This window comes from Antedon bifida, chromosome 10 (genome assembly GCF_963402885.1).
Source record: "Antedon bifida chromosome 10, ecAntBifi1.1, whole genome shotgun sequence".
In the NCBI taxonomy this organism is placed as follows: Eukaryota; Metazoa; Echinodermata; class Crinoidea; order Comatulida; family Antedonidae; genus Antedon; species Antedon bifida.
Window position 1 is genome coordinate 11560454 of NC_136235.1, and position 13162 is coordinate 11573615.

Below are 13162 nucleotides of genomic sequence, written 5' to 3' on the forward strand. Positions count from 1 at the left end.
ATTTTTACCATTATTTCAATGGAAATAAGAACAGCGCCCCCGCATTCCTCTAATAATTTAAAAAGAGGGCGCTTTTCAGAAAAATATCTGAGATAAGATTTCTTTAAAAAAAAAAATAAATAAAGCAGGGCCTACATTAGTTCGTCATTTAAAACAATTACAAAGTGTTTATAATTGTTACTGTTAGCCCATTTCCCAGAGATTTAACATAAACACAATAAGATGAATATATATCTTTTATTTTCTAAAATGGTTATATTTTTTATTTAAATACAGCCTGTTTAATGATACACTCCCGTTGTTTAAGACAACCAATTGATTTTTAAAATTCAAAATAATAAGCAAAAAACTACTTAAAAGATGTTATTTATAAATGTATTATTATAAAGTTTAATAACCTTTAAAATACTCTGTAATTAGGAATTAAAATTCATACATAGGCTGCCTTATATTTCAAATTAAACAAAAATACTAATAATAATTTCCAATCATGGTTTCAAATCCATTATTGTAATAATACAGATATGTATGATACAACATATAAATAAAACATTGTGCGAGGAAAACATTTCATTCTGTAAAAACGTTTTTTCATTGACAAAGGTATATAAGATTATACACTGCTGCTAATTGTATACAAAAATTACAAAAGGACCTCTATTAAGGGACACCTTTGGGACTCAATCACAGTGAGTGGGGGAGGGGGGTCCTTTTGAATATGGGTATCCCAAAAGAGGGGTATATACTACTGTAGTAAAAATAATAATAACCGACTCTATCTGAGCACCGATTAATGAAATCCTGAGAGAAGTTTGGCACCTTTTTCTTTTCATACGAAACAATTAAACTTGCAAGCTATCAAAATATTCATGAACTATTGTTTGTTGTTCGGTAGTTTCAATTGACCCGTATCGCAGTTCTCGGATCTTTTCAACAGCCTCTTCTGCGTTCATGTCGTACGCTTTGATAAAATAACAGGCTAGTAAAGACCCTGTTCTTCCGCAACCACGTTGACAATGCACCGACAATGCCTATATATTCAAATGGTAAAGAAAGTTCACATTTTATTTAGCAATTGCATGGATCTTATCAAAAGATCACTGACATTAGCTGCACAATTATGTGAGCTGTCCAAGTCGCACAAACAAAAAGAATACAAAAATCGACAGTGTGGTTCATAAGAATCGTATACACTATTTTAAGAATATCAGTGATAAAGAAACATTATATATATATAGTTGCATTTTCTTATTTGATTATTTTAATATATGAAATCCTAAATTAAAAAAAAAAAATTCTAATAATTTATAATAACTTGATTTCCTTAAAACGAGCTGATAAATAATATTTAAAATGTTATATAAAAAAAATCATATTACTAAATATGCCTATATATCATATATAAAAGTTTAAAAAAAATATATTTGAAATATAAACTTATAGATAGATAGATAAAATTTTATGCGTCATAAAATAAATAAAATGACATTATGAAAATTGTCTTCTTTGGCAAGAATTTAAAAAGACCATATATAACATATTTAAAATACTTATAAAACAAATTACACAAAAATATTTATAATATACTGCACAGGTGTGTGTTGGACATACCTCATTTTTTTCTTGAGAATCTTCAACAAGTTGTATAAATTGTTTAACTTGGTTTATATTTGGTGCTTCAAAATCATCTACTCCAATAGATGTCAACTTCATACCTACACACTGGTCTATATCAGGCCGGTTCTCTGTTGCTACCGATACCATGTGCCGTATACCAACTGAACTGAGGTATTCAAAATGGCAAGGTTCTGTTGGGAAGCCGTGTGCTGCTAGAAGATTTGGCACAACCCATGAGAAGTAAGGAGGGGGCTTCTCCCTTGAACCTAAATACCTATATCAGGATAAAAAATAAGGCTTTGGTTAATTTTGCACAATCTTTTCGCACGCAGTCAAACAATCGAGAGAGTGTTCGATTTCTGACAACCTAGGAACCAGTAACGTTTGTTTTATTTATTTACCACACATACATTGAATATAAAGATAATTCATTGTGCGCATACATAGAGACCTGCTTCCTTTTCCTCAAATCAAAGATTCCTTGACATGACAACCAAAAACACATAATGTATCAGGTCCGATTTGTGTAAAAGTTCAAGTATTTCATTGTGACAAGCATAATACCTAGAATGAGCCTTCTCCTTAAGAAATACTGAGTATTCCTTGATGACATCCTCTTGACTTGATGTTTCTATCGAGCCTGGTCTCATTGTCCTCACTTCTCTAATAGCTTCTTCTGGTGAGATACCTTTTGACTTGACCAGATAGCTAGCCAGCATGGTGCCAGTTCTACCTCTTCCACGGAAACAATGTACTGATACTGCCTAAAGAAAGGAAATAATATACATATAATATATACTTTAAAAACCAACAGATGCACTGTTGATTCCAGTCAGTGATGATGATCCAATAAAGATCAAAACAATGAATCACAACTTTCTTTTCATTACTTGGTGTAAGTTTTATACAATATTAATTACATAAAGTTGTTTTCCTAGATAGAAATCTCTCAGACACTTTCGTGTAAAAAATATGGTGGCCGAGGACTTAATTCAGTACTCACTTTACCTACTGCAACTGCAGAATCAACAATGTCAACAAATGTTTCAATCTGAGATATGGACGGTGGTGTAAAATCTTCTATAGGTATCCTTGTCCATTTCAATTCTGGTACGGTCTCCATCGGAGGAATGCCTTCGCTCATTAAAGTAACTAAATGGTAGATACCGATATTGAACAGGTACTGGAGATGTTGCTTAGATTCTGGTAAGGCATGGGCAGCTAATCGGCTTGCTACCACCCAGCTAAAATTTGGTGGTGGAATGCAGGCCATACTCTAGATATTAGAATAAAATAAAAAAAACATTATATCTTAAGGTGTCTTTACAAAACTTAAGTTATTAACCATCATTCCTGTCAAGATTTCAATGGCTGTAGGTCTAGAATATAGCAGGGCTCTAGATAGAGGTCGGAGTTTACCTGGCAAATCAAACTGATGACTAGATTCAAAGATGTTCCTGTTCTCTGCTTCAAAATTAAACACTACAACGCAGACACAATTGCCTCAGAGTCTACTCCTTCAAATGTTCAAACTGATTTGAAGCTTATCTAAAAACTGTATACAAAATGAACAAAGCAGGAATTTAACCTAGGCCTATTTTATGCTTGAATGATGGCAATGTTATTGCTCCTGGCAGGTCAATGTCATAAGGACATTGTTATAGTGCAGAAACAAGGTCAACATTAGAAAAACAGTAATTGACTAGTAGATAGTAGTAGTAGTACTGTAGTAGTACTAGTAGGCCTACAGATAGAGGAGTAGAGATGGGACACTCTAACTAGAGTAGGTAGTAGGCTAGATAGTCAGCAATTTTACGACTCCCTGATTAAACAATAAATTATCTACATATAAAAGTACACTAACGTAAAACACAGACGTAGCTAGACTTCCTTAGAAGGCCTTAATCTAGGCCCTATAGGAGAGATTTGAATAGACACAAGTCACACAATACAGTGTTATTTATTTTCATAATACGCTCCATTGAATTCACTTACCTTTGACCTGTGGTCGGCGTTGTTCTTGTGATTACTGAGCCATGACCAACACAATTGAACGTACGTACGAGTGGGACGGATGATGAGAGCTTGGATGACAAACTTAAAAGAAGCCGCTTTCACCAAACAAGCTTTTATCGGGAATATTTCGGTGATTAATATTGAATTTGGGTTATTATTTCAAGTATGAGTTCAGAAATGAAAAAGGGATATCCTGATTTTGCTGGGCAGGTAAGAGAATTTCAAATTATAGATTTATCATGCACCTAATTATAGATCCTAACGAACGAAGCAGTCTTAAAAATCGATTAGTGCAGAAGATAGTAGGTGTGCTTAAATTTTTGATGAACTTTTCTTCTACTGGTGAAAGAACCAGGTGGTTTATTGTTGATTAAAAGTAGGCATTCGCCCGGCATCGGAAGGTATCATCTTTCAACAGCTTTTAAAAAAATTATATATTTGTTTGAATAAAATCATGTGCTGATAATATTCAAAATCGACTATCAAGACCTCTCTTGAAACTGTAATGTATGAAAATTGAATGCTGAAATGTATGTGGTATTTTATAGAATGCCTCTCATTTTATACTTTTATATTTAGAGTAGGCCAAGGACATGATTGATAGAATTAAATTGAAACAAAATCGTTGGCACGCGCCATGGCCTTTATACAGTACTTACATCATTCTGATTTGCTGAACTATTAAAAAATATATTGTCAATTTGTTGAAATTTTTTTTTTTTATTTTGTTGTTGTTGAATGCCATTTTGATGTTCAATATTATTAATAGTTTTACTTTGATCAAAAATTAAACAATTATTTAACTGAAAAAACTGTAATGTATAGCAAAAAATAGTGAAATTGGCTCTCCCAGCCAATGCGTTTTTGGTTGAATATAACCGTTTGTTTTGTCTTGTTATAAGTAAAAACATTTTTTATACGGAAGTGATTAACTTTATCAAAACTACAAAATGGCCTAGGCCTATTCAAAATCTGATTTTATTCAATCTTCATTTTTCATGTTTTTGGGGGACAATACATAATATCGGGTCTATCACAACTCAACAACGAATTTTTTTTTTTATAAAAGATATAATAATATCATCATTCACACAGGAGACTATAGTCGTATCCTTCATGGTGCGATTGAGAGGAATTACATGGCCATGATAGTATGAAACATTTTGAAGCTGAATTCGAAAAATTAAATAAATAAAATGTTATGTAGGGTATATGCATTGTTTTACATCGAACTATTTTCATCGATCAAAAACAGTTGATTCACTTTTAGTACTATTAAAACGATTTAGGCCTAGGCCTACCATAGTTATACAATTCACTATAGTCCTACATTAGTCATTGAAATATGTCAATATAGGTACTCAGCAAAGAGCAAACGGTTTCTTCTTTGTACCTGTGAACGCAGTATTGTTTATTATTTGCTCTTGGTATAATGTATAGTCAACAAAACACAAACTGTTTTATTTGTTAGTTCTTTATACAAGCAAAATTAATGCTGCAGAAAATGGTTATTGAAATTACAAAGCGCAAACAGGTTTATGAGGTGTTTGAATACAGACAATTTGAAAGTACTGCAGAGGGAGTACACAAAAGACAACATCAACCTACATAAAAAAGATAGAGATGCCTTAGCCATGCACAAATACTCATACGACCAAATCTCCTGCAATAATATTGGACGTAACAATTATTTAAAGAGAGTATGCATAGTAAAGAAACAATATCAATTGCTTTCTTTGCACGATTACCTTTCATGGACTCACAAACGTTTAACATTTTGATACATTGTGAATCTCGTCAGGCTTATTAATGCCGGTGGTAGATAATAGTTATCCCCATGAGTTAACTGTTTATGTCATCTTAATGGACTCTAAAAGAGTACAGTATAAATTATCTTTTTTGTTTACATTAAGGTGTTAAAGCGCTGTTTGATGTGTTTCATGACGATGATATCTAATTCCAAACGCAAATTACTGAAAAATAATGACAATGCTGTGGGTATCAGTGGCTGGATCTCAATGGAGATAAAAAATAAAATAATCACTGAAAAAATGACAATGCTGTGGGTATCAGTGGCTGGATCTCAATAGAGATACAAAATAAAAGCAAAAAGCTAAATCTAAGATAAAGTAAAGGGGCATTCCACAGTATTTTTTTGTTACGGACGGGACATTTTTGAGAATATAACTAGACATATCTTAGGAATAAAAAAGAATACAAGGTTCAAAGTAGAATAAATGTATACATTTATGGCCAATGTTTATTATGAAAGTCAAAAAAAGAAAAAAGACTGTACAAAAAAAATTTTATTATGAAAATTGTATGCGTCGCGGATGGGACGCCAAATGAACATGACTTTTGAGAAGGTTTACGTATTGTAATATTTCTCCTCATTTAAAAGAGATTTTAAAATTTGTTTTGTATTATTATGTTGCCAGATAGTTGTTTTAGATAACTGAATGTTAATTATAAAAAATGAACTGTAAATTTATTAATAAATATGATTTATATGTCGTTACGGACGGGACATTTCTAACGTCGCAGACAGGACAACTTTGTCCACGTTAAAAAATTGTATAATTTTCCTATTAAAAAAATTTAAAAATAAGTTTTTTACATCAATGTAATCTTTTATTTACAAATCAAAATATAATTCAACCTTTGAAACACTGTTTAAAAGTTTATGTCAAGTGAAAATATTAAAATTCATAAATATGAAATATTATTTATAAAATTAATTATTCGAAGAGTTATAAAGAGAAGCAATATTGTAAAATGTTATCAAAATATTTATTTACACTAATATAAAAGTTATGCTTGGCATATTACACAAGACTTCAAGATATTAACACATTTAAGGCGAATCTTTAAAAATTGGCGTTGGCGTTTGACGTCTGAATTTGTTAGTGGATCCAAGTTGCATCTGAAATTTTCTTCTATCCTTGCTTGGATTTAATAACTGTAGGCCTACTTCTATTAAAATTCAATCTTAATTATTTAGTATCTGATTTATAAAAGGTTCTTGGTTGCAAATTCACTAAAGAATGAAATCTACAATGCGATGACCGCACCCAATACTCCCATTCATACTGGTCATGTTGTTTTGGATTTAGGTATTGTTCTTTTGTGGATTGTTATTTTAAATACAGACCACAATGTTTTGTGATTAATAAACAACAGTTAACACTTTTGTACAGTACTTTTCAGCCTACAGTACAAAAACACCTTTTAATTCTTACAATATTGTCATCACATCCATAAAAAAAAATGTCCCATCCGTAACATTCAATAAATTTTAATAGTAATGTTTTTTTAAATAAAAAACTACAACTTACAAGGTTTATTGCAATTTAATATCATTAGGAGTTGAAAATTAAGATTTAAAATTAGGAATTAAATAACAATTTTAAAGCCATTACTTCAATAAACACAAGTGAGGAAAAAGCCCCAATCGAAATGTTTCAGAAGTAACAATTATGAATTTTGAAATGCAAGTATGAAATTAATAAACAATTTTAATAAAATACTTTATTATGAATAATTGGAGCTTACTTTGAAAAAAAGTAACTGCAGTATATTTATGGGCAAAAATGTTAACAAGATGCATGGTTTTATAAAATAAAAAGGATTTAAATGATATGTCCCGTCCTTAACAAAAATGTCTGTCCCGTGCCTACAAAAAATGTCATCAATATATTTTTGAATATGATATTTTCACCAAAAGTTTCAAAATATTTGTTTATAATGAATTGCATATAGTTTTAAAAGGAGAAAACAAAATATTAAATTGTTGCATCAATACTTTTAACTGAAATGTAAAACACACCATAAAACTACTATTAAAATGTCGCAGATGAGACAATTATGAATTTTGAAATGTATATATGAAATTTAATAAACAAAATATGTGTTATAATATGATTGAATATGTACAATAGGGACAGAGAGTGAGTAACTATATCTGGCAAAAAAATGTTCAAAAGATGCATGGTTTGTGAAATAATTAGGAATTAAATGATACGTCCCGTCCGTAACAAAAATGTCCCGTCCGTAACAATATATTTTTGAAATATGATATTTTCATCAAAATATAAAATTTTCAAAAACTTTGTTCATAATATAATGAGATATAGTCCTCAGGAGGAGAAAATGAAATATCAAGATTTTTACATCATTACTTTTAAAATAAATGTAAAAAAACCGCCTAAAACGTCGCGGACGGGACATTTATGAATTTGAAATGGATGTATGAAATTAATAAACAACAAAATTTTAATTAAATACTTGATTATGTATTATTGAGACATAAAGTAACTATATCTGTTGAAAAAACAGTAATAAGATGCATAGTTTATGAAATAAATAGGATTAAAAATGTCCCGTCCGTAACGCCAAATATGACTTTTTCATATTTAATATTCAATAACTTAAAAAATCAATATCAAAAAAATTAAAAAAATGTTATTTAATAAACTTCAACATGTCTACTTTGAGAATTGGCCAAGAGTTACATCAAAATCAGTAAATGAAATTTTTAAACCCACGGACCAAATACTGTGGAATGCCCCTAAAACAGCTACAAAAAGTAGCAAAGTTCGGGCAACACTAGGCCTATAGCCCTTCATCAGTGCAAGTGAGCGTAGCCTACTTGGACAAAGTAGATAGTATAAAGCAGACAAATGATGATAGTCAATAGAAAGTACTGATCTAATGTTATAGATGGTTTCTTCTGTAGACCTGGTATAATATATCAGTCTGTAGTGTTAAAGTTTGATATCATCTTCGTTAGGCCTATTTATCGATTTTGTTAAGTATAGGCCTACCCGAAACAATAATAGTAATAGGCCTAATTCACGTTATTTTTCTGTATTTTTTTTGTTCCCGTGTATTGTATTCAAGGTGGCCATATTTTTAGTTTGGTAACGCGTCACGTGATACATCTGAAATTCATAATCGAGTCATCTCCCGCTGATTTGTCATCGGTTCTAAAATATCTTAATATTTTGCTTGATAGTGATTGGTCGATGAACGTTGTTTGCCCTATTACAACGGAACACTCCAGACGCTTCTCAGTTGCCATGGCAATGTGTCACCCGATTCCCTGGATGTTCGATGTAGTAAATTAATCTGTTGAAAATGTCAGTTAATGTCACAGGAATGTTGGAAACGAAAATATCCCATGGTGGTTTGTAGAAGAGTGAGCATTTACATCGGTATTATTGTACTCAATATAACACTCCGAATTTGTTTAGGCTCAGAATATTGAATACAAAATGAAGTCGTAATTATAATAGGCCCAAGATAATACCTACATGTATTACGTTATGAGAAAACACATTTGTATTTATTAATACCCAGTCGATAGTCACGACATATTCCGGAGTAGCGTACAGCTCTGTCTACACTATCAAACTAATTTGACCAATGTGCCCAAATATGACAGTGATATGTCCAAATGTGGTAGTGATATGACATCATCATGTCCATATTATATGGGCACATCACATTTTTGTCACATAAAGGTTGATAGTGTAAACAGAACTTAAGATCACTTCAGAGGTTGAAATCGTTCATGGTTTCTAACTGGCTAATATTTTTTGGGTTCGTTTTTGATATGGACTGTTTCCTTCGTCCCAGATGGGACGATTTCTAGTATGTATTTCAATATCAAATTAGGCCTAACTTGAATATATTATAATCAACGTAAAAATTGTCTATAAAATGTACGTATACAAAATTGCCATTTTTATTAGTAGGCCTACTGAACACCCGAAACTAAACAATGAAACTTGTTTATCTTCAATTTAATACAAGATACAAATCTACTTTATTGTCAACATTTTACAATTTTGAGATATGTTTTGTACCATAGTAGATTAGATAAAGTGATAAATATTTTAAATAAATGAATACAAGTTACTATCGTTTTAATTAAATAAATTGCATGCCATAGGCCTATAGTGTTGAAAATCAGAAACGGGCTCTTCCTGATCTGCTAATAATAATATCTTAATCTGAGTGTAATGGGTGGGTTGAGTCTTGTATAATTGAGTTAATTTTCTTAAGTATAAACATTTTACCATTTAATAATAAGATTGAGAAAATCTTATACCATTTTAGTTGCGGTACTACTTCATGTTTTAAATGTTTAGGCCTACATACACACTGAGTAACATAAGTTCACGGAATACTAAAACTCCCCTGTGTACAGTACCTGGATATGATGTGTCAAATAATTATGTCAATGTTCTTCGTGGTCATAAATTTCCAAATATTTTACATCATCGGAAGATTTAAAAAAATTAAAACTTAAATATGACTTATTTGTCCCCCAAAAAACATTAATAGAATCAGACTTGAATAGGCCATTTTGCACACACACAACAATAAAGATTTTATTTTTAAAGACAAAATAACCGGTTAAATTTAACCAGAAAACCAGTGTCTGACAGACAATTTTACTATGGATTTCTTAAATTACAGTTAAATAAATTACAGTAAATAGGCCTAATTGTGTTGCCAATCCAATTTAATGGCATATTCAACATTAAAAAACAGATAAATTGTCCAGCGGGAAAATATATCAACCATCTCGCATTTTTCTCTACATAATTGGCAACCGTTTTGTTATTCAAAAATACCTCCCATGATCTAATTCGCTCTGACCGTGGTTGGCTATCGCTCCAGTAAACCGATACAATAGGTATTATTCCACCAATGCAGTTGATTTAACAATCGTTCGTTGGCTCACTATGTATGACAATAAGGACAAGATGGCTGATCAACTACCACCAGTTGCTTATAAAACTTCAAACTATTCCCTCGTTCCGCCGTCAGGGGTAAGTTGGTAAATTTGAAATTATAAATTGGTTATAATTTTACTTTTATATTTTGTCTTGCCAAATTGGAATGTTTTCATGTTCGTCGAGTGATCTAATTGGTGTAAACGAACGGTTCGTAGAGCGCCACCCGGTCGGCTTAAAAGGTCATTTGATAGTTCATCATTATCAATAAGCATGTTCAATTATTAAGACAGCAAACAAGTATCCAATCCTTGATTTTGTGTTTCAAATTGTATAGATAAGAAGATTCTATATTTTACAAATGTTTAGGTGTAACCTTATCAAAATATATAACTCTATTAAACTTAAATAAATAAATAAATAATATGGTACATTTTTATTATTAGGGCATGTCACACATACACGCCAGTATTTTGTACAGCATAATTATGCATATACTGTACAAGGTTACGTAAACTGCAGATGGGTATAAACGCTCTGTCTACACTATCAAACTAGTTTGACAAAAAAAGTGTGATGTGCTCAAATTATGGTAGTGATATGCCCAAATATGGTAGTGATATGTCCAAATATGGTAGTAATATGACGTCATGGGCACATCACATTTTTTTGTAACATAATTTAACATTACAACCAAGAACGATAAAAAATAAATATATATAATACATGTACAGGGGAATAAAAAAAACCTCCCCACCCCCCAAACTGCCAAAACAATATTTTTCTTCAATCAAAAAAGAAAGAAGTTTCTTTCAAATTGATAGTGACATTGTTGTTATTGTTGTGTAAATAACATTAATCCGGGAAATATAGTGTTAGCTGATTACCAAGGCGGAATAGTCAATCCTTTCCTTATTATCGTTTTGTATCGCAAAATCCATACTGATTTAAACTAAGCTTACATTGGAAGATCTGTAAAACCGATAGAATCTGTTTTTTAAAGGCATCAAGTGTCATACGTAGACCAAATCAAAAAACAAAATCAAGAATAGATAATAAAAAAAAATCGTCATTGAACGATAGAATTGAATTCCTATTCCTTCATGAAGAACATCTCTGTTCATTCTCATGAGCTTGCGATTGGTTGTTTTGAACCTTTTATTGTTTGTACAATGTGTGCTTTTATTACGTTGTTGACTCATTCTTATTGTTAACCTAAAGTGGAATTTTTCTCCCTGGGTTTTTTTTATAAGTACAGAACAATGAATACACTCAACCTATTGAAATGAAAACCAATACAAACAATAGTTTTTTGACGAGTATGCAATGTACGAACATTTCATGACTAAAGAGAGCCCTAGATTAAATTCTGATAGATCAGGAGGTATACAAAAAAAAATGGTCTAAAGCTCTGTCTACACTATCAAACTTTATGTGACAACAAATGTGATGTGCCCATATTTTGACATAATGATGTCATTTCACTACCATATTTGGGCATATCACCACCATATTTGGGCACATCACACTAGTTTGATAGTGTAGACGAGATTTTGTGCAGTTCCACATGTGAATGAAAAATTCTAAATTTCTCAAAATTGTTTCTAGGCAGCACCAGGACGTTTCTAATATTAGTTAGATGAGGGAGAGGGAGTGTCACTATACCACTCCTCCTCCTCCTCCTCCTCCTCCTCCACTGAATCACGCCTACGAGTAACCGGTATCGATTTCGTGTAAAGTCAAGCAAATTTTGGTCATTATCAAATTCAGATTCGATTTATTAAGTCATTCATACATATAGTACAATGATAAATTGCTTGGCAGAAAAACACAAACAAAACAATACACACATAACATTTACATTCATGATCAACATATAACTTAATAACTGATCAAGCAATATAAAATACAAAAATACCTAATAACCTATCTTTGGAACTCATTGTTGTGTAGTCTAATAGCGCTAGGGAAGAATGACAATTTATGTCTATTTGTTTTAACTGGAATTGTTGTTAATCTCCCGGATCTGGTAACTACTAACTCGATTTGTTGAGAATATGAGATACATCAACTAAAATACTATTTATATTAGATATCATTTTATTATTATACATTTGTGTGAAATCTTTAATCTCGACACCAGTAATTTTGCTTGCATTCCTAACTATTCTGTTTAACTTACTCAAATTTGTCTTTGTTAGACCATTTAAAATAACACAACAAAACCTTAATGCAGATTGAATAACACTTTGATAAAAATTAAATAAAGAATCACGGCCTATTATTATATTGTTTCAACAGTCGTTGAGCACCAGCATACACTTTGCACGTATGTGTATACCTATTTATGAGACTCTGGATTTTCACCATGATTTCCGATATTATATCAATACCAACCTTTCTTCTTAATACATTTAAATGCATTATTTGAATACTGTACAAAATTACCATACAAATGTAGGTCATTGACATTATTGCCATACAGTATAATTATCTTTTTTATTGCTGTATCTATAATGTGTAGTAACAAAACAATTATATGGGTATGCTGCACAATAGTGGTTTCTATTGTAGTAGGCGTTGTCTATTGTATGAGTCATACATATGCAGATCTAAATACAAATTAATATCAAAGTATATCACATTGTAGAATATTAACCTGGCAATCAATGGTGATTGGAATAAGCTTGGTTTATTTATAACATCGAATAATAAAATAATAGTTTAAAATACTATTGTACATTGTATCATGGACCTAAATAGATTATAAGATTCAAGATATTTTA

The 13162-nt window shown here is 31.2% G+C and overlaps 2 protein-coding genes across 4 annotated transcripts in view; one reads left to right on the forward strand and one right to left on the reverse strand.

The window, feature by feature from the left end:
* Nucleotides 1–298: 298 nt before the first annotated feature.
* On the reverse strand, nt 299–3594 carry LOC144853993 (dual specificity protein phosphatase CDC14B-like). Of its 2 annotated transcripts, none has more exons than XM_078711877.1 (5): nt 3037–3142; nt 2621–2893; nt 2182–2381; nt 1612–1891; nt 299–1031 (listed from the first exon to the last, which is right to left on the reverse strand). In XM_078711877.1, the coding sequence occupies exons 2-5, from the start codon at nt 2888–2890 to the stop codon at nt 843–845; spliced, it is 939 nt and encodes a 312-aa protein (XP_078568003.1). In that variant the 5' UTR covers nt 2891–2893; nt 3037–3142; the 3' UTR covers nt 299–842. The 2 variants fall into 2 exon arrangements, with proteins under 2 accessions (XP_078568003.1, XP_078568002.1); XM_078711876.1 differs by lacking the exon at nt 3037–3142 and adding an exon at nt 3482–3594 and having other exon boundaries at nt 301–1031.
* A 100-nt stretch (nt 3595–3694) lies between these two features.
* LOC144853985 (venom phosphodiesterase 2-like) overlaps nt 3695–13162 on the forward strand; it is a 31923-nt gene continuing 22455 nt past the window's right edge. For both annotated transcript variants that reach the window (XM_078711866.1, XM_078711867.1), the window contains exon 1: nt 3695–3843. In XM_078711866.1, coding sequence (XP_078567992.1) covers nt 3799–3843 — 45 coding nt within the window. In that variant the 5' untranslated portion in view covers nt 3695–3798. The remainder of the gene's footprint in view (nt 3844–13162) is intronic.